This window comes from Hemicordylus capensis, chromosome 4 (assembly GCF_027244095.1).
Source record: "Hemicordylus capensis ecotype Gifberg chromosome 4, rHemCap1.1.pri, whole genome shotgun sequence".
Taxonomy (NCBI): Eukaryota; Metazoa; Chordata; class Lepidosauria; order Squamata; family Cordylidae; genus Hemicordylus; species Hemicordylus capensis.
The window spans coordinates 307,593,827-307,613,625 of record NC_069660.1 but is presented as its reverse complement, the minus strand read 5'-3'; the positions used below and the strand labels follow the sequence as shown (position 1 = coordinate 307,613,625).

The window sequence follows — 19,799 nt, the reverse complement described above, 5'->3', positions numbered from 1 at the left end:
ACATAAATGATCAAATGCAGAACACCAACTGTATCTACTTTGGGATTCTTAACATACACCAGTCCTGATATACTATTTTTGCTGCTCTCTATTATCTCATATAACCTAATCGAATTTGCCTGAGAAACAGCTCCCTTGGCTCAAGGTTGTATGTGTCTCCCAAGAGCTGTAACAAATGATGAAATGTGTTATGGGCCCTCCCCAAGTTACAACATATTACACTAAGGAAGTCCACAACTTATAAATGCCAACCTGCACATGCAAACAAGTTGTCACTCTTGGGACGCATACACATTCCAAAATATTAACATCTGACTTTAACTTTTTGTACACAACCCATTTGTAAGTTGGGTATTTCCTGTATTCTGAATGAGATCTTTCAAACCGTTAACATGAATGTGGAATGTCTCAAGAACAGGAACAAGATCCAAATCTCTGCGTCCTAGAAAGAGTGAGCACCACTACAAATATGGATGCAGGAGAGTCACTGACATAAGACCTAGCAGTCCAGATGTACATAAAATCCCGTAGGCTCATTTGGTGATTGCCCCTTCCAACTCCGGTGAGTACACACTCAATGAGCCAACAATGAGGCTCAACAAGCATGTTTTAAAGTTCACTATTCACTTGGACCTTTAGCAAAAATGCTGAAGATGCAGAAAGACGGCCAAGACAGTCTGAAGCAGCTTTTGAGGATGGGCCCAATGATTTTTGCTAATCAAAGCGAGCAAGGATTCTAGGCTAAAAACAGAAAGGAAAGAGAAGCATGCACCCTGTGATTGGAAGAACTTGAAGATCAGAGACAGAGAGAGGGATGCAGTGCTCCCTGTAAGGTGTGCACATGTCCGTGCGCACACAAGGTTTTTGATGTCCACTCAGTTTTAGATCCCACTCAGGTTGAATCAGGAAGGCCCCCACTCTGAATGCATGTGCGCGCACACAGCCTTGATACTGCTGCCCAGAACAAAACTCATTCCGCACACATATGAAAAAGGTTAGAGGAAACACTGGAAGGATTGATAGAGAAAGGGGTTAGAATGGGTCTTTAGAATAAAAGAGAGAGAGCAAACATTTAGAAATGGTAACATTTTACAGGATTATGGAGCTTGCTAGAAATGTAGAAGTTGCATTACAGCTGACAGAAAGCCTGTGTTAAATCTCAGTGGTCAACATCCAGACTAAGAATGATACGAAGGGAGAGGAGGGTAGAGGTGATTTTCAGCATTTCCACTTTCCCTCAGCAGCCACCTGTGCCTCCCAGACCTACATGAAGCACAGGAGCTGCAGAGAAAAGGCAAATTTGCCAAAAACTGCCCTCCACTCTATATGTGAATGGAAGAATTCCCATTGCGCAACTCATTGTCTGGACGTCAGTCAGTGTGCTTTACATCCTGAACCTAGGTATACTTACTCAGAAGTCCTACTGATTTCAATTGCATATACATAGTAGGCAAGTATCCACAGTATGGGAATCTTAGGATAATATCATAAGAAAGCAAAGCTTATAGAAAGAAGCAGCTGGAAGCTGAATTGGAATATAGCAGATTTCCCTCTGCTCTTTTAAAGGGTGATCTTTCCTCAAAAGATTTAATAGAACCTTTGAGACCATTATCAGAGCCCTAAATGGAATTTGCATGCAGAGAGAGTCTGGTTTTATTATGAATCCTGAAGAATAGAAGTGCAGAGTATAGTTTTTCTAAAACCTTGTAGGCAAAAGTCTTATTCCTATCAATACCCTGGATTTCAGGGAACCTGAATGCATGTATAGTCATTCACACAAAAATATGACAATGTGCACAGACACCTCTATGCACATTCAGCAAAATGGATGGATAAGGCTAGAGAATTTCACTGCTCTAGCTTGGGAAAACGTGCATGTCGCGTGCATGCACGCCTGTTACTTCCAGTCACTTCCGGGAGATGCGGCGCTGGCCCGAGGGGCTTTAACAAAACGGAGAACCAGTGGGGGAAATGCGGCGGGAGGGGTAAGTGCACCTTCCCCCACCCTTAAAGATGCACCCCCAGCGCCGCTGAATCACAACCACCTGGTTTCATGCACATCTGTATTGGAGACTAGAAGTGTGAGCACTGTAAGATATTCCCCTCAGGGGATGGAGCCACTCTGGGAAGAGCAGAAGGTTCCAAGTTTCCTCCCTGGCAGCATCTCCAAAAGAGGGCTGAGAGAGATTCCTGCCTGCAACCTTGGAGAAGCTGCTGCCAGTCTGTGAAGACAATACAAAGCTAGACAGACCAATGGTCTCACTCAGTATATGGCAGCTTCCTATGTTCCACAAAAAAGTTGTGCCACAGCACTCTTGCTTTTTGAAAATCTTGCTTGTCATTCTTCACTTTTGTAATAGAATTTCTCGGATAGGAAATTAAAATAAGCATCTTACTGCTAAAATCCATACACTTCTTCGGTTTTGCAGAAGAAAATGTAAATGTCATATAATAGTAGAACTTTTAATAAAACTTTTTTGTAGAATGAAAAAGATGGCCCTTAAAAATTAAAAAGAAAAAGCAGTAAAAAAAAAACCATAAGGTAAAAATTAATGATTTTGTGTACATTAAACTAGATAAAGCCTGATTTAACACATTACTTTGTTCAGTTTGATGAAATTGCTGTTTTGAAAATGCATACAATATTGCTACTGCTGGGATTTTCCAGCAGTGGACTCCTAAAAGTGTGCATTGGAAGTATGCTTGTGGGGCAAGTGATCTGTTTGCTGGGAGTTTGTGCATGTGTTTAGAGTGGGAGGTTTTGAGCAGGAGATCAATGCTTGGCTAGTAAGCCAAGCTGTTATTTGTGGGCCATTACTCAATTCCACCGCCCCCCCACCCCCGTCACATTAAGTGGTACAGTGGGGAAATGCTTGACTAACAAGCAGAAAATTGCTGGTTCAAATCCCTGCAATCTATTGCGAAGCAGTGATATGGAAGATGCTGAAAGGCATCATCTCATACAGCACGGGAGGAGGCAATGGTAAACCCCTCCTGTATTCTACCAAAGAAAACCACAGGGCTCTGCGGATGCCAGAAGTCAAAATTGACTTGACACAGTTTACCTTTACTCAATACCCAGTCTCTATTGGGAACAAAATCATCACACCCTAGTTTGTCTGAGTACCCAAATCTCAGTTTGCATTAAAAGAATATTGGGTCTCAGCATGAGACACAAATATCTCAGATAATCCAGTTGACATTAGGGGCAGGACACAAATACCTATCAGGAGCAAAACTCTAATTAGAAGGCACCGTAAGGAAGACTGCAGCCCCACCCTAGGTCTTGTCTGGGTCCAAAACACTGAACCAAACATCCCAGAGCTCCAGCCCACCTACACCTTAAGTCCCGGAGGACCAGTATGCGATCAGACACAAGAAAACAAGCCCATGTTATGGACATTAAGAACAAAGAAAATATTCATTGAAAGGATTATCTGCCACTTCCTGATTGTTAGAGACCATTTATAAAACATATCTCATTTTTATTATATTATATAAATAGTGCTCTCTGTAGACATGGCAATTTGAAAAGAATAAGAAGCTGTTGCCCAGAAGAGCTTGCGATTTAGATATTGACACAAAGGAGACAAGAGAGGAAGGAGAGGGGACTGAAGGCTGGGGGAAGCCGGAGAAGAGTACACCATTACTGAAGTGACATGTACTCGGGCTAGTTGCAGTGGGGCGTGGGGAAGAGGGATTGTGCCATGGGCTTGGACGAAAAGTGGGAAGCAAGAAGGCACCCTAGAGGTGGCCCCAAGGGCAGCTGCCCTCACACATATGCACACCCACTTCTGTCTAGGATGGTGTGGGAGACTCAGCTCGCCCACCCATAAATGAACCTTGCTCCCGCTGTGCCCGCTCTCTCTTTTTTCTCCCTGGTGCTGCCCATGGGTGGCCCAGGCCTGGGGGGTCCAGGTAAGGGCAGAACTGGAATGAGGAGCTCCTGCCAGACTACTTGCAAAAGCAGTGGGGCTTTGAGAGCCCCCCATTTCAGCAACCCACCACCCGCCTCGACCCTCACCCCACTCTGCCCCGTGGCGACCCATCTCTCTCCCGCCTCACTTTGACACACCACGGCTCTCTGAAGCAGCCCTCCCACGCCGACCACGGCCCAGCCTGCCCTACGAGTGGGAAAGACCCCCAGGCGAGACGCAGCCGGGCAGGCAGGGCCGGAGTCGGCAGCAGCAGCAGCAGCAGCCATCGCCGCCGAAGCCCCTGCAGAGGGGAGGCCGCAGCTGACAGCCCAGGCAGGAGGCGCTGCCGACCTCGAAGGCTCCGCCGGGGACCCGCGGCGGGGGCCCAGCCAGCCCTGAGGAGCGGGCGAACGACCCAGCCAGCCAGGCCCGGCGCTCTCGGGGGGCGGCCCAGCGGCTTCGGCCCTCTCTTACCGGCCACCACCAGCCCCGCCCGGGCCTCGGCGGGGACGGGCCGCCCGCTCGGTCCACCGCCGGGGAAGGTCGGTCAGCCGCGCCGCCGGAGCCGCCTCGGCCCCCCCGCTTCCTCCTCGGAGAGCCCCATCACCCCCTCCGCCTAGCCCCGCCTCTCGCCCCCCAGCGCCGACAGCCTACGTCACTTCCCTGCGACGCAGCGCCGGCCGAAGCCCAGCAGAGCACGGCCATGCCCACTTCCTCCGCCGCCTTCTCGTCGACGTCCTCCGTCGTCACGTGATGAGGGGGGAAGGCTTTGCTTTTCGAGCGACAAGCATTGAAGAGCGGTGGTTGGCGACAAGTGCGCACGCGCATCTCGGGCTTGGGTGGGAGGAATAAGTCGGCCGAGGGAAAAACCACCACTATTAAACACTGTATACACTTCCGGATGCCCGTTGAAAGTGCGTGGCGAACCTCAGCAAGGAGACTTAAATGTATTTTTTTTAAGTGCTGCGCGCTTTTGTTTTGTTTGATAAGTTTATGCAAATAACTAGGACACAGGAACTCGGGGAGTTGGTAGAGTGACTCCCCCCGCCCATGGGATGCTATACTGCCGCCCCACCACGCATAACTCGGCGTTCAAATAAAAACCGGAAGTATCGAGATGAAATGTATATTTTTCTTTCTCTGAGGGGAACTGGAAGTTGATGCATGTTTTGATAGGGTTTGTTTACTTAAAAAAAAAAAAGTCGCATTTATTTCCGTCTACTGACCGTGAATGAAACAATACTTAAACTTCGAACCCCAAAATAAAAACAGACAAAACTAAAAACCATGAATCCAATTCTACAACAAATTGCAGAAAATATTTACAACTTGTATGTATTTTCTGGAATTGGTTGTACAATATAGAATTGAACTTAAGTTTTGCATTTTAAAATTTTATTGGTTTTTACAATATCTTAACAATCTAATTACATTTAATTAAATAAATATTGACTTCCCGCTTACCAATCTCTGCGATTCATGTTAGCTATACATATAAACCATTGCTATAGTAATTCAAAACATATATACTCCACATTGCAAACTCGATTTTATCCTACCCAACCTGCTGTAATTACTAAATTTCAAACCCTGATGAAAGGTCCATATTGGAAAAATAGTTCTTTTAAGTAAAGTAAGAATGGTTCCCAATCTTCTTTGAAACATTCTAAGTTTTCATTCCTTATGAGTGCTGTAAGTTTTGCCATCTCAGCATATTCCAAAATTTTTATCAACCAGTCTTCTTTTGAGGGCATTTTATTGTCTTTCCATTTTTGCGCATGTACTATTCTAGCCACTGTGGTTGCATACATAAAAAATGTTAAATTTCTTCTGGAGAACTCTCCTTGAGTTATTCCCAGCAGGAAGGATTCTGGCCTCTTAGGAAACTCATTTAAAAAATTTCTTCAGTTCATTATATATCATATCCCAAAAGGCCTTTGCCTTCCCGCATGACCACCACATATGGAAAAATGTTCCTTCACATTGTCCACATTTCCAACATTTGTTTGAAACATTTTTATACATTAATGCTAATTTTTTCAGTGCCAAATACCACCTGTACATCATCTTATAATAATTTTATTTTAAAGTATAACATGGAGTGAACTTTAAATCAGTTTCCCATAATTTTTCCCACGCTACCATATCTATATTATGACCCACATCTTGAGCCCATTTTATCATAGTTGTTTTAACCATTTCATCTCTTGTCTCCTCCAAAAGCAGCAACTTATACATCTTAGAGACTAATTTTTCATCATTTTCAGACAAGTCCTTCTCGGATCTCGACATTTGATCCTCAAAACCAACTTTAAGATCCTTCTTGTAAATTTCAGAATTGAACGTAAGTTAATACAACCTGGCCTCGTCCGGTATCTCTGACCTTGTTCTAATAGCTGCCGTAAGAAACTTGGCTGTATTTTCAGTTACACTTGCATTAGAATCATTGTGCCCTGGGCTTGGAAGATATATACACACGTACCTTGGATATTGGCAAAGCACCGAAGAAATAAAACGGGTTAAGGATAAGAACGAATGAGGCTATTCACACGAGTGTGCAAAATTGGGCTAAGGGAGCCCAGCCTGGTTTTGCACACTCATGTGAAACACTGGGCTGGAGGGCGAGTCCGCCTATGTAGCCTCCCTGCTAAATAAGGTTAAGAGAGCCAACGCTCCATTAACCGCATTTTTCTAATCATGTGTCAACTGCAGCTGGCACACTCGGGGGACAGGAGGGGGGATCCCATCCTAGTAATGCACTGCGCACTTGCGTGGTGCTTTATTTGGACTCTGGGCAGAGGGGCAATGAATGGTGGCGCATCCCGGCACCCCGGCCCTGGGGGCTGCAGCGGGGTCAAGCCACTGCTTGTCTGGGACCTAGCACCAATCATCGGAGTGGGGAAGGTAAGTTGAACCCTCCTTCCCCGCACATCGCCTGCGAGCTCTTCTCACGGCTCATGAGAAGAGCTTTAATGTTTCAATGGCCCCACTTCCACATGGGCACAATCATGCCATGACAGACCTTTAAATCAATCTTCCATGATGGCAGATGGCAAGACATGAAGCCTGGCCATAGAAAAGGTTTTTCTGTATTTGGCAATATGTAATACTGAAAAGTGACTGCAAATCAGCCTTAGGCTGTAAGCCAAAATATAATGGTGAAGAAATCTGTCTTGCAGAACCAAGAGTGTTTTGACAATAAATGTCTAGAAGTCTCTCTTTAATACAAGTATTTGCTTTCTTAAGCCCAAGCAGAGTCAATTGAGACAGTGAATAACCATTTGAAATGACCTTGTTCTTAATAGCTTTCAACCATGATGGAACATAATTATCAGAAACCATAAGGAATGAACAGCCAAGATCAACTGGAAAGAGATACACACGCAGCCAAAATCTTAACTGCAAAGAGCCATGCAATATATTCTAAGGTACAAATTCCTGCTTCAAGTCTTAATTAATTAATGTATTTAGTACATTTATGTACCGCCCTATACAAAAGAAGTCCCTAGGTAATTCATAATATAAATGCTGCATTTGAGATACCTTGGGAAACAAAATATCTTTCTCAAAAAACAAGACTGGATTTTTCCCCTATAGAATCATTGAATCCTATTATCCAAAGCTGAACTCCATACATTAGTTTGGTTACTAGCAAATTTTCTTAATTGTTGCACCGGAGATAGCATCTTGAATCTGAGTTGACCCCAATAATGAAGACTGGAAAACACTTCCCAAATATTTGGAATTATTTACCTGTTCGATAAAGTGTCCATCTACTACCCACTTATGTTTATGTTCTTTGGTAAATATGAGGACCTTATTTTTCTCGTAATTAATGTTTAATGTTCAGGCCCACAATAACCTGAAAATTTGTTCAAAAGCCTTCTAGGTCCAACCTGCATTTGCAAAAATAAAACAGCATCATCTACTGTACTTACATTAAGAGTGGAATGTATGAACCAATCAGCTAAGGCAAATGATACTCTGGAGCATACAATTAAGAGGAAAGATAATTCAAATAAAGATTAAACAAACAAAAGAGATTTGTATATCAGGCGGTATAAAAATATGATTATGATTATTATTTAATAATAATAATAATAATAATAATAATAATAATAATAATAATAATACATAAATAAAAGGTACCAGAACACACATCCTGCCTTACACCACAGGCGTGTTTGCAGACATAGGCTCTGAGCACTGGGTATGCCACCTGGCAGCAGACTTTTTTAAAAAAAAAAAAACACTAATTGCTTGAAAAAAATTGCTAATTGTATGGTTAAGTCTAACATTTAATGAAACGTTGTGATCTTAGGCCCCTGTGCAAGTCTGGCCCTAGTCATGCCTACACAGAAGTAAGTTAATGGTTCCTACTCCCAAGCAAGTGTGCCAAAAATTGCTGCCTCACACTTGGATGCAATTTTTACTGAAAACAATCATACTTACAACCACAGTTATTACATATACTTGGAGACTGCAGTCTGCCTAGGCCAGGAGTCTCAAACCACAGCCTTCCTGCCGATGTTTGTTTGTTTGTTTTGCACATTTATATACTGTCAAATACAAGCCTCTCAAGGCTATTTACAATTAGTTAAAAACAACCATAAACAATAAAATCAACAACTGAAAACAAATGATAAAAATTAAAATCAAATTTAAAATTCTCTAAAAGCCTGACTGAACAGGTTGGTCTTCAATATGCTCTTCTGGAGGCCATCAGAGATGATGCAGCTCTAACTTCAACAAGGAGTGCATTCCACAGTCTCAGGGCAACTACAGAAAAAGCTCACCCCTGAATCACCACCAGATGAGCCAGTGGTAACCACAGATGAAACACCTCTGACAATCTGAATTGGCAATGGGGTTCATGACAAAGAAGGCGTTCTCTTAAATACCCTGAATCCAAACCTTTTAGAACTTTATAAGTAATAACCAGCACTTTATATTTTGTCCAGAAACCTATCGGCAACCAGTGTAGTTCTTTTAAGACAGGAGTAATATGGTCTCTTTAGGTTACCCCAGAGACCAATCTGGCTGCTGCATTTTGCACCAATTGTAACATCCAGAAGGTAGCCCAATATATGGTGCATTGCAATAGTCAAGTACAGCTGAAGCCAGGGGTGAAGCAAGGTTGGAGGGGACCCAGAGACAAGATTTTAAAATGGGCCCCTCACTGTTATACACACACAAACACACTTCACAATATATAGTGCACTCACACTCACATCCCCATTATGAATACGGTGAATATCCAGTTCACATTGAATCTAGGTTTTTTACTCTCTGCTCCAGCCGATCTCCAAAAGACTCAACATAATTCATAGGGGGTGCAACATGGGCGGGTGGGGAGTCATGTGATGTGCCTCTGGGGGGGCCCCTCGAGGCAGTGGGGCCCCAAGACGACTGCCTCCCCTTGCCTAATGGTAGTTATGCCCCTGGCTGAAGCTGATAAAAATCACTGCTGGCCACCCACCTCAACCTGAGGTATCAGAGAGAGGTTTGGATCCAGGATAACTCACAAACTTCGCACTTGTTCTTTCCAGGGGAGTGTAACCCCATGCAAAACAGGCAGATCTATTCAAACTTCTGCATTACAGTTTCCAACAATGAGCATCTCTGTCTTATTTGGATTCGGCTTCAAATTGTTATCCCTCATCAGCCCATTACCGCCTGCAATTTAGGGAAGTTGGGCCATTTCCTGATGAAGCTGACATGGAGAAATAGATTTGGGTGTCATCAGCGTACTGATAGCACCCTGCACCAAATGCCCTGATGATCTCCCCCAACAGTTATATGGAGATATTAAAAAGAATTGGAGGCACTATGGAGCCCTGTGGGACACCATACAAAAGCTCTCACTTTGAAGAGCAACAGTCTCCAAACGACTCCATCTGGAATATGCTTGAGAGGTATGAGTGGAACCACTGTGGAACAGTGCTTCCCACTTCCAACCCCCTCAGGCAATCCAGAAGGATATCGTGGCCGATGGTATCGAATGCTGCCGAGAGATCCAAAAGGATCTCCACACAGGCTAACCCTTTCCATGGCAGATAGAAACTGGATGTATGCAGAAGGGAAAGGATCTGCACAGTTGCTCTGCAAACTGGAGAAAGGAGAAACCATTGGATTAACAATCGAAAAAGCTTTGTATGTGCCTACTCTAGAAACAAGTCTGATGTCCGTAAAATATGCTACAGAAAGGGGCTACAAAGTAAAATTTAAAAGAAGGCACTGTTTCATTACTCATAATCAGGAATTGCTTATGAAATCAGTTTTACTAGAGAATGGATTGTTTGAAGTAGAATGTGTGACTAAAAAGGCCCAAACAGTGAAAGAATGGATACACAAAGGATGTCTGAACTTCTGGCACAGAAGGTTAGGCCATAGAGATGCCAAAATGATATGTCAGGCTGAAAGCTGGATTTAGTAAAGGGCCTAAAAATAGCCCCCTGCAGCACTGAATCAAAGTGTGCATGCTGCATAAGAGCAAAGGCAATACAACCTGCTTTTCTCCCATGCAAAGAAAGAGAAACACAGCATCCTTTGGAACTGATTCATAGTGATGTCTGTGGACCTATGCATGTTAATACATCAGGAGGGAATCAATATGTTCTCATGTTCATTGATGACTATTTCTAGATATAATACATATACATAGGAGCCAGTGTGGTGTAGTGGTTAGAGTGCTGGACTAGGACTGAGGAGACCCGAGTTCAAATCCTCATTCAGCCATGATACTAGCTGGGTGACTCTGGGCCAGTCACTTCTCTCTCAACCTAACCTACTTCACAGGGTTGTTGTGAGGAGAAACTCAAGTATGTAGTACACCGCTCTGGGCTCCTTGGAGGAAGAGCGGGATATAAATGTAAAAATAAATAAATAAATATCTGTTAGGTGAAAAGGGACAAGTACTAGAAAGACTAAAAGAATATGTTGCAAGAGTGAGCAACAAGTTTGAGAGAAAGCCACAGATCCTCTGTACTGACAATGGTGGTGAATACACTGGGAATGATGTCATCAGATTCCTAAAGGTGGAGGGCACTGAACACCAAAAGACTGTTCCTTATACTCCAGAGCAAAATGGATTAGCAGAAAGAAAGAAATGTTCTCCTATGGAAATTACCAGATGTATACTTGTAGATGCTGGTTTGGCTACTAAATTTTGGGGAGATGCAGTGATGACTGTTACTTACCTGCAAAACAAATTGCCAACAAAGGCCACAGGAACAATGCCACATGAGTTACAGCATAGCAACTAGCCCGCTTTGAGTCATATAAGACTGTTTGGTTCTAAAGCATACACCTATGTACCAAAAGCCAAAAGGAGCAAACTCAGCTGTAGATCTGAGGAAGGAATACTTGTTGGCTATTCCACAGGATGTAAAAGATATTGGATTTTTTTTATCTTGCCACAGAAACAATTAAAATATGCAATGTAGCATACTTCAGTGAAAATGAAAAACCGACCACTAGTGAACCCAAACCTAGAGCCCAATTTTCAGTTGGAGAAAGAATCAAGGCAATATGACCAAAAGGAAGGATCCACTGTAAGTTTTACACCTGGCAGCAATTTAACAGACGAGGATGCTGATGACGAACAAAAGGTGCAGCATTCAACATGACAAAATAAAGGACTTCCACCTAAGAAACTTTGCTACATTGCAAAGGGAGCAAAGTTTCAAGAACCAAGCACGTGGAAAGAAATTGACAACTTACCTGTAACTGAAGCACAAAACTGGAAGGAAGCTGCAAAAGAAGAAATGGAATCATTGCACAAAAATAACACATGGACACTCAAAGATCTACCTGAGGGAAGAAAGACTGTGGGGTGCAAGTGGATTTTTTAAAATTAAGCAAAATGCAGAAGAAAATCTCCAGCTTTACAAAGCAAGACTGGTAACAAAGGGATTCTTGCAAATATATGGGGAAGATGATGAGACATTTGCTCCTGTTGTAAAACACACCTCAGTGCGGACGCTCCTAAGCATTGCAGCAGCAAAGAAAATGCAAGTGGATCACATAGACATGAAAAATGCATTTCTTCATGGAGACATCAAAGAAGATATTTATATGGAGCAGCTTGCAGGATTTGGAGAACCTGATTAAGAAAAACTTGTATGTAAGCTGCAGAAAAGTATTGATGGACTAAAGCAGGCTTCAGGAGCCTGGAATTTCAAACTAAACCAGTTGTTAGTCACTGAGGGATTTACCCAAGGAAAGGCTGACCCTTGCCTGTACTCGAGGCTCAAAGACAACAGATGGACCTATATACTTGCTTCCATTGATGACCTGATAATTTGTTATGAAAATAGAGAGGAGAGCCTTGAAATAATATCCTGAATAGTGAGATAGAAGTAAAAGAACTTGGGCCTGTTTCACACTACCTTGGGATACACATAGAGAGAGAAGAGGATGGAAGCTATTTGCTTAACCAAAAACAGAAAATAAATTATTTACTAGAGTATTTGGGATTTGCAGAGGCCAAAGAAACAAGTACACCTATGGAAACAGATTACCTAAAACACAAGGAGGAGAGTGAACTTCTGCCAGACAACCGTGAGTACAGGACCACGATGGGAGAACTTGTATATGTAGCTATGATAACAAGACTGGATATAGCTGCATCTGTGGGAATCTTGAGTAGGAAAGTAAGCACACCCAGCAAAGATGACTGGACTGCAGTAAAGAGACTAGGCAGGTACCAAAAAGGAACAATCCACCTAAAATTAAAGTAGCCTGCTAGTAGTGGACCCAAATTAGTAGGTTTTATGGATGCAGACTGGGCTGAGGGTCAAACAGACCAGAAGTCAACCAGTGGTTATGTATTATTTTATGGTGGTGGAACAGTCAGTTGGCATAGCTGCAAGAAATCAATAGTTGCTCTCTCATCTATTGAAGCAAAATATGTATCTGCCACTCAAGCATGTCAAGAGGTGGCAATGGCTGTACAAGCTAATGTCGGATTTCAACATAGACAAACCAAAACCCACTGAGATGTTTGAGGATAATCAAAGCTGTATCCAGATCTCACAAATGGAGGAAATTAAATTTAGAACAAAACACATTGAAACAATATACCATTATATGTGGGATGCTGTCATGGCTCAGACTTCTGACTCAGAAGAGTTAGAGTAGGAACAGGAGGATTCGCCTGCTAGTGACGGCTCAGAGGCACAGCAACAGGATTTGGCAGGGAGACCAGACTCTGGAGCTGAGGATTCACAACAGCTGCCAGACATGATTTCTGATGGGGAGGAGCCTGGGATTTCACCTGTCTTGAGAAGACGTCTCAAGAGAGAGGCTCAGTGGAGGTCACACAGGCGCAGGAGATCACAAGAGAGGAAGCCGAAGTGCTGACTCAGGGAAGCCTGATTGGCTGCTGGTTCTCTTGAGCCATATATATATGGCAGTCTCTCAATTGCTCAGGTGCTGTTTGCAACGTTTGCTGGCTGCAGCAAACTTTTGAATTCCTAAACTTTGTCCGAGTTCCAGTTTGCCTTGTTTTTGCTTTCCTGCTTTGTTCTGTTAATTCCTTGCTTCTGTCGTCCTTGCTATTTTCATTCCTTGCTCTGTGTTTTCTTTCACTTATTACTCAGTTATTGTTAGAGGGGGTACCTAGTTCAGTTCGGGGGACTTAATTCATTTACTGTTTTTCTTTGTAAGCCTTTTATTTTTCATTCGTGCATTTCCACTGCCGCTTTCTGATAACTCACCGGGGAGTGCTGAAGGGGATTGTAAATCCTGTTGGGTTAGCCGAGCTAACAGATTTACGACAGATGCACATGAAAAGTGACTTGTAAAATTGATGTATTGTCCAAGTGAACAAATGGTAGCAGATGTGCTAACTAAGCCATTGGCCAGGGATCATTTCAAAACCTTGAGAGAGATGTTGGGACATAGACAGCAGCACAAGCCAATAAGAAGGAGTGTTGGAACTAGGACCCTGGCAGCATCAGCTCTCAGCTGCAATGTCTCATAGTAACCTCTGGAGGGGGTGGTTAGGGTCATGGATAAAAGTGCTGGAGTCCTCCCCTCTTTGTTCTTCCACTGTTAGTCTCCATTTTGTCTCTCCAGAGATGGCTGTTTGTTTTGGTCTCTTTCTTCAGCCATGAGCTACAGCTGAAATAAGCTACAGGCCTTTTCACATTTGTTTGCAACCTTTTCTTTAAACAAATCCTTGTAGTTCTTCAGTACTAAAGAACTGTCTCAAGACCTCTTGCTTGGCTGCTTCCTCACCAAACTGGTTTTGCTCTGCTATTTGGGGACTAAACTGCCATTCTTCCCCAACACATTTGAAGCTGCCTAATGCTGAGTCAGGCCATGGGTCCATCTACATACCTCCCAAATTTCACTAATGAAAACAGAGACATGCCTGTGAATGCATAGGGGCATGGCCAAGCAACCTGGGAACCCTGGCATTCAATTCTGACGACAAGTATGCCACCAAGCAGGTCATAATGAGCATGCAGAGCATGTTATTGCAGGTTACCAAAGCAGATGAGCCATGCCCAGCATTTAGCAAATGAAAATAGGGACACACCTGTAGCAGCCAATTCGCACCCCAAGGATTACTGCTCAAGTCCCCCATGCACCCAGTATCACACAATGCTGAAAACTGGGTCCCATCCACTAGGTCAGTGTTCTTGAATGTAAGGCCGGGGTTCAGTAGTGATATCTATCAAATTAAGTGCAGCTCCCTGGCTGTGTGAAGCTTTGGCCAAAGCTAGATACTCTACACAATCTCTCTGGCAGCAGGGCACTTTCCAGATTACACCCCAGAACAGCAGTAAAATGCTTTGGCTTGGCAGGATCATACTGAAAACGGTCCTCAGAATCTCAAACTCTTACAATGGGGGAAAGCAGCTATTTTTCCTGCAACAGACTTGCAACATTGCAACACTAAATCACAAAGATAAAATCCAAAGTAAGGCATCAGAAATGTGAACGGGACCTTGCTGTCAGTGCAGGGCCTGCGGTGTCACAACACAGGAAGTACAGAAGCACACTTTGCAGATCCATAGTGACACTGTGATAAGAGTTAATCTGGAAAGCACCCAGGTGGAGATGACCGTTCTCACCATGTTGGACTTTGCTTTGCCCATTGCCAAGGGAGCTCCTTTAAGGGAAATTGAGCCTTCTTAAGCCCCTGCTTAAGGAAAAAAATATGAACGGTCTATATCTTAACATATGAACCAAACATAAGTCCTGTTTGGTTATGTCAAAGGGGCAGTTCTAGAGAAGGATTTAGAGTTGTTGTTTTTTAATTGATCATCATTCACAAGGCTCTTTATTTCATCTTATTGGAAATGTTCACATCCACCCACATTAACAGATTGGTATAAACGCATTTGGGACATCACACTACTTACAAAATTAATTTATCTTTAAAAAGCAGAATGTAGACGCAGACAAATTTGTACAATGATGGATTCTGTTTATTACTTTTTGGAATTCAAAATTTAATGTAACCTGTAACCTGGTTTTTCAGGGCTTTTAAACATTAATTGTTAATTGTTTGATGGTGTTTTATAGCCTCTCTTTTTAACTGTTAATTGATTTTAATTGTTTTGTTTTAATGTCAACCACCCTGAATCATTTTTGGAATGGCAGTATAGAAATCAATCAATCAATGAATCAATCAATCAAATAAATAAATAAATAAATAAATGATGTACACTCTTACTCTTTTTCTTTGTTATGATTGTATTGTATTTTTGCACTAATTTTTTTTTTCATTAAAAAAGAAAAAATGTGAACATGGCATCCTCAAGAGGCAAAACTATGTACAAAATAAAGACAGTGGTTTACCAAGGACAGATCTCAAGGACAGATCTCAGAAAACAGGGACCGTCCCTTGTAAATAAGGACAGTTCAGGGCTCTGCTTCCAGCTTTAGAATTGTCTGCTCAGACTGGCAGTGGCTCTCCAGGGTTTCAGTCAGACGGGGTCTTTCGCAGCCCTGCCTGGAGAAGTCAGGCAGTGAACGTAGAACCTTCTGCATGCAAAGCAGGTGTTTCACCACTGCAGTATGGCCCCGTCCAAAGGATGCGACCTTACACTGAATCAGACACTATTTATTGGTCCATCTAGCGCAATATTGTCTACACCAGGAATTCTCAATGTTGGGTTCTCAGATGTTATTGGACTTCAACTCCCATAATCCCCAGCCCCAGTGGCCTTTGGTTGGGGATTATGGGATTTGAAGTCCAATAACATCTGGGGACCCAAAGTTGAGAATCCCTGGTCTACACCAGGGTTTCTTAACCTTCGGCCCCCAGATGTTGTTGGATGGAAACTCCCATAACCCCCAAGCAAAAGCCATTGCCGCTGAGGATTCTGGGAATTGTAGTCCAACAACATCTGGGGGCCCAAGGTTAAGAAACCCTGGTCTACACTGATTGGCTGCAGCTCTTCAGGGTTTCAGGCCGGAGTCTTTCCAAGCCCTTCCTGGAGATGCCAGGCAGTGAACTTAGAGCCTTCTGCATGCCATGCAGAGGGTATGCTATTGAGTTACAACCCCTCCCCTAACTGCCTCTCTCCCACAGCTTTCACTGACACCTTCGACCCAGATCCTAATGGGCAGTTGCTCCTCATCCACCACCCACAGCTCTGCACTGGACCTGGGAGGATGTGCTGCTGGGAAATCCTGGCTGTAGCGTGGCCCTTCAGTGGCGGGAACAGAGGCACAAGAATGGCTCTTTTATTTATAGCTGGACATATCTTAATAAGTTGCAGCCAGACACTGGGCTAATCTCTAATCTTCGACAGGCTCTTCAAAATGAATGCTTGTAATGTGAGGTTACTTAGCAGGAAACATGACCTCATTCTGCTTCTGCGTTTCCTATTGCACAGTTTGTTTTCAAAAGGAAACAAGGGAGGTTTAGCGTTCCTTCTGTCCCTCTGAAGACCCTGGTGCTGTTCAGCTGCAGGAAGTGCTGCTAAGAGTCATTGAACACTTGCAATCCGCAGTCTTGCCTGACAGATGGATGAACTGCTCGTGTACCTTTGAAACTGGCAACATGGATTTTCCAGGTCTGGGAGATTTTATACTGTATAATGTTTTCTAAATAGATTTGTCTTTAAATAGCTAAGGAAGTGGTTTCTCTACTAAGTGTTAAGACTGGGGCTTCTATGGGTATATTCCTGGGGAAAAGCGACTCAGATGCACTCAGTAAGAGATATGTAGAAAATGAAATCAGCTCTCTTGTGAAGCTTTGTGGCTGCATGCATGTGCAAAGATGTGGCATTTTATCAGTACCTGGATGACTTAAAACTACTCAGATGCAGAAATTTTTACCTTGTTAGTTATCTCTTTAACAGGCTCACTTGTTTTCCTTTTGGTCTCGACTATCTACAGGCAGATTTTCTTCTTTTCTGCCTTCACAAATCTTAAAAGAGAACTTTATGAATGTTGACTGGGCACAGCCTATGATGTGAAGAAGAGAGCCTCGCTACCTATATAGGGGCATTATTGGTTTAAGGACTGGTTTAGTTTGATCACTGTTCAGAATACATCATTTTAATAGTTTGTGATTGCAATCCTAAATATACTGACATGGAAGCAAGTCCCATTTAAACCCAAGTAAGCCAATGGGGCATCCTTCCAAATAATCACAGGAGGAGAGCTGGTCTTGTGGTAGCAAGCATGACTTGTCCCCTTAGCTAAGCAGGGTCTGCCCTGGTTGCATATGAATGGGAGACTAGAAGTGTGAGCACTGGAAGATATTCCCTTAAGGGGATGGAGCTGCCGCTCTGGGAAGAGCATCTAGGCTCCAAGTTCCCTCCCTGGCTTTTCTAAGATAGGGCTGAGAGAGATTCCTGCCTGCAACCTTGGAGAAGCTGCTGCCAGTCTGTGAAGACAATACTGAGCTAGATAGACCTATGGTCTGACTCAGTATATGGCAGCTTCCTATGTTCCTATCACAGACCAGATCAGGGCAATGGTACCCGTTTGCTTGCTTTGTGTACCAGTTCATGGTATGTGCTGAACATGTGCCAACTTTGATGTTTTGCTAGTGTAGCTGAGGCAGGCTTCCACGGAGGTCTTTTCCCGCCCCAGTGTTTACAGCTACCGTAAGTACTGCACAAAAGCCAACAAAAGATTTGAATAAAGCGCTGCGTGACCAATTAAGCATACCTGATTTCCCCCGAGCTGACAAATGAATCATATTGATTTCCCTCTGGCTAGCATGGCCTCAGACCTTAATCAGTAAATGCTGTGTAAATGTTTGCAAAGTAATAATGTAGCACTGCTATGTAACCAATCAAGTGATTTGCCCATAATGTAACAGTTAATCTAAATCTGACGTTGCTAATTCAACTGTTTGGCTCTCACAGAAAACAGGCCCGTTTAACATTGTGGTGCAGCAAAAACAGACAGACAAACAAACAAACAAAAACCTTGGAAAAATCACAAACGCTCACAAAGAATGTCAACAAGTGTGTGGATTAAGCTGATCAAGTTGACAGAGTATACCTGGACTTCCAAAAAGCTTTCGACAAAGTTCCTCATCAAAGACTCTTGAGGAAACTTAGCAGTTATGGGATAAGGGGACATGGCTATTGCAATGCGCTCTACGTGGGGCTGCCTTTGTATGTAGTTCAGAAACTTCAGTTAGTTCAAAATGCAGCAGCCAGATTGGTCTCTGGGACAACCCACAGAGACCATATTTTGCCTGTCTTTAAACAGTTACACTGGCTGCCAATATATTTCCGGGCAAAATACAAAGTGCTGGTTATTACCTTTAAAGCCCTGAATGGCTTAGGTCCGAGTTAGCTTAAAGAGCGCCTTCTTCTGCATGATTCCCACCACATGTTGAGGTCAACTGAGGAGGTCTGTCTCCAGTTACCACCAGTTTGTCTAGAGGCGACTCAGAGGTGGGCCTTCTCTGCAGCTGGTCCTGGGTGATGGAATGCACACCTGGCAGAAATCCATAATTTGAGTTCATTACTGTCTTTCAGGAGAGCCCTTAAAACCTATCTGTTTGGCCTGGCCCTCCAGGGTTTTTATACAATGTAAACTGTTTTAAATTGTTTTAAATGGTTGCCCTGGTTTTCCAGGGTTTTTAGCAGTTTGAATGTTTAATTGATTTTATTCTGTTTTTATAGCTTTGATTTTGTTACCTGGTTTTTAATTGTTTTTATTCTGTTGTAAACCACCCTGAGCCATTTTGAAAGGGTGGCATAGAAATAAAATAAAATAAAATGTGTGGGTTGCTAACTGGCTGAAAGACAGGAAACAGAGGATAGGTATAAATGGAGAGTTTTCACAATGGAGTAAGAAGTGGAGTCCCCCAGGGATCTGGACTGGTACCAGTGCTTTTTAATTTATTCATAAATGATCTAGAAGCAGGCGTAAGCAGTGAGATGGCCAGATTTGCAGGTGATACCCAACTCTTTCGGGTAGTGAAATCCAAAACGGATTGTGAGGAGCTCCAAAAGGATCTCTCCAAAATGGGTTAGTGGGTGACAAAATGACAAATGCGGTTCAGTGTTGGTAAGTGTCAAGTGATGCACATTGGGACGAAAAAACCCAACTTCAAGTATACTGATGGGATCTGATCTGTCAGTGACTGACCAGGAGAGAGATCTTGGGGTCATGGCAGACAGCTCATTGAAAGTGTCGACTCAATGTGTGGCAGTTGTGAAAAAGGCCAATTCCATGCCAGGGATCATTAGGAAGGGGATTGAAAATAAAACTGGGTACAATTCTGGTCACCACATCTAAAAAAGAACATTGTAGAACGGGAAAAGGTGCAGAAGAGGACAACCAAGATGACATGGAGCCTAGAGCACCTTTCTTATGAGGCAAGGCTACAACACCTGGGACTATTTAGTTTAGAAAAAAGACGAATGCGGGGAGACATGATAGTGGTCT

At 43.2% G+C, this 19,799-nt stretch overlaps 2 protein-coding genes across 15 annotated transcripts in view; one reads left to right on the top strand and one right to left on the bottom strand.

Annotated features, from left to right (window-relative positions):
• PHF20L1 (PHD finger protein 20 like 1) overlaps positions 1-4,711 on the bottom strand; it is a 70,528-nt gene extending 65,817 nt beyond the window's left edge. For 5 of the 6 annotated variants that reach the window (XM_053313624.1, XM_053313626.1, XM_053313628.1 and 2 more), the window contains exon 1: positions 4,392-4,545. The gene's annotated coding sequence lies outside the window, so the exon portion shown is untranslated. Of the gene's footprint in view, positions 1-4,391; positions 4,546-4,582 lie in introns of those variants that run through there. The other variant, XM_053313625.1, reaches the window with a different exon arrangement.
• TMEM71 (transmembrane protein 71) overlaps positions 4,696-19,799 on the top strand; it is a 29,341-nt gene continuing 14,237 nt past the window's right edge. For 6 of the 9 annotated variants that reach the window (XR_008320771.1, XM_053313638.1, XM_053313634.1 and 3 more), the window contains exons 1-4: positions 5,068-5,094; positions 6,185-6,261; positions 7,223-7,345; positions 16,775-16,954. Coding sequence is in view for 8 of the 9 variants with exons in the window: in XM_053313638.1 (XP_053169613.1) it covers positions 16,909-16,954 (46 nt within the window). In the remaining variant the exon portion in view is untranslated. Of the gene's footprint in view, positions 4,732-4,781; positions 5,042-5,067; positions 5,095-6,184; positions 6,262-7,222; positions 7,346-16,774; positions 16,955-19,799 lie in introns of those variants that run through there. The other 3 variants (XM_053313636.1, XM_053313635.1, XM_053313637.1) reach the window with 3 other exon arrangements.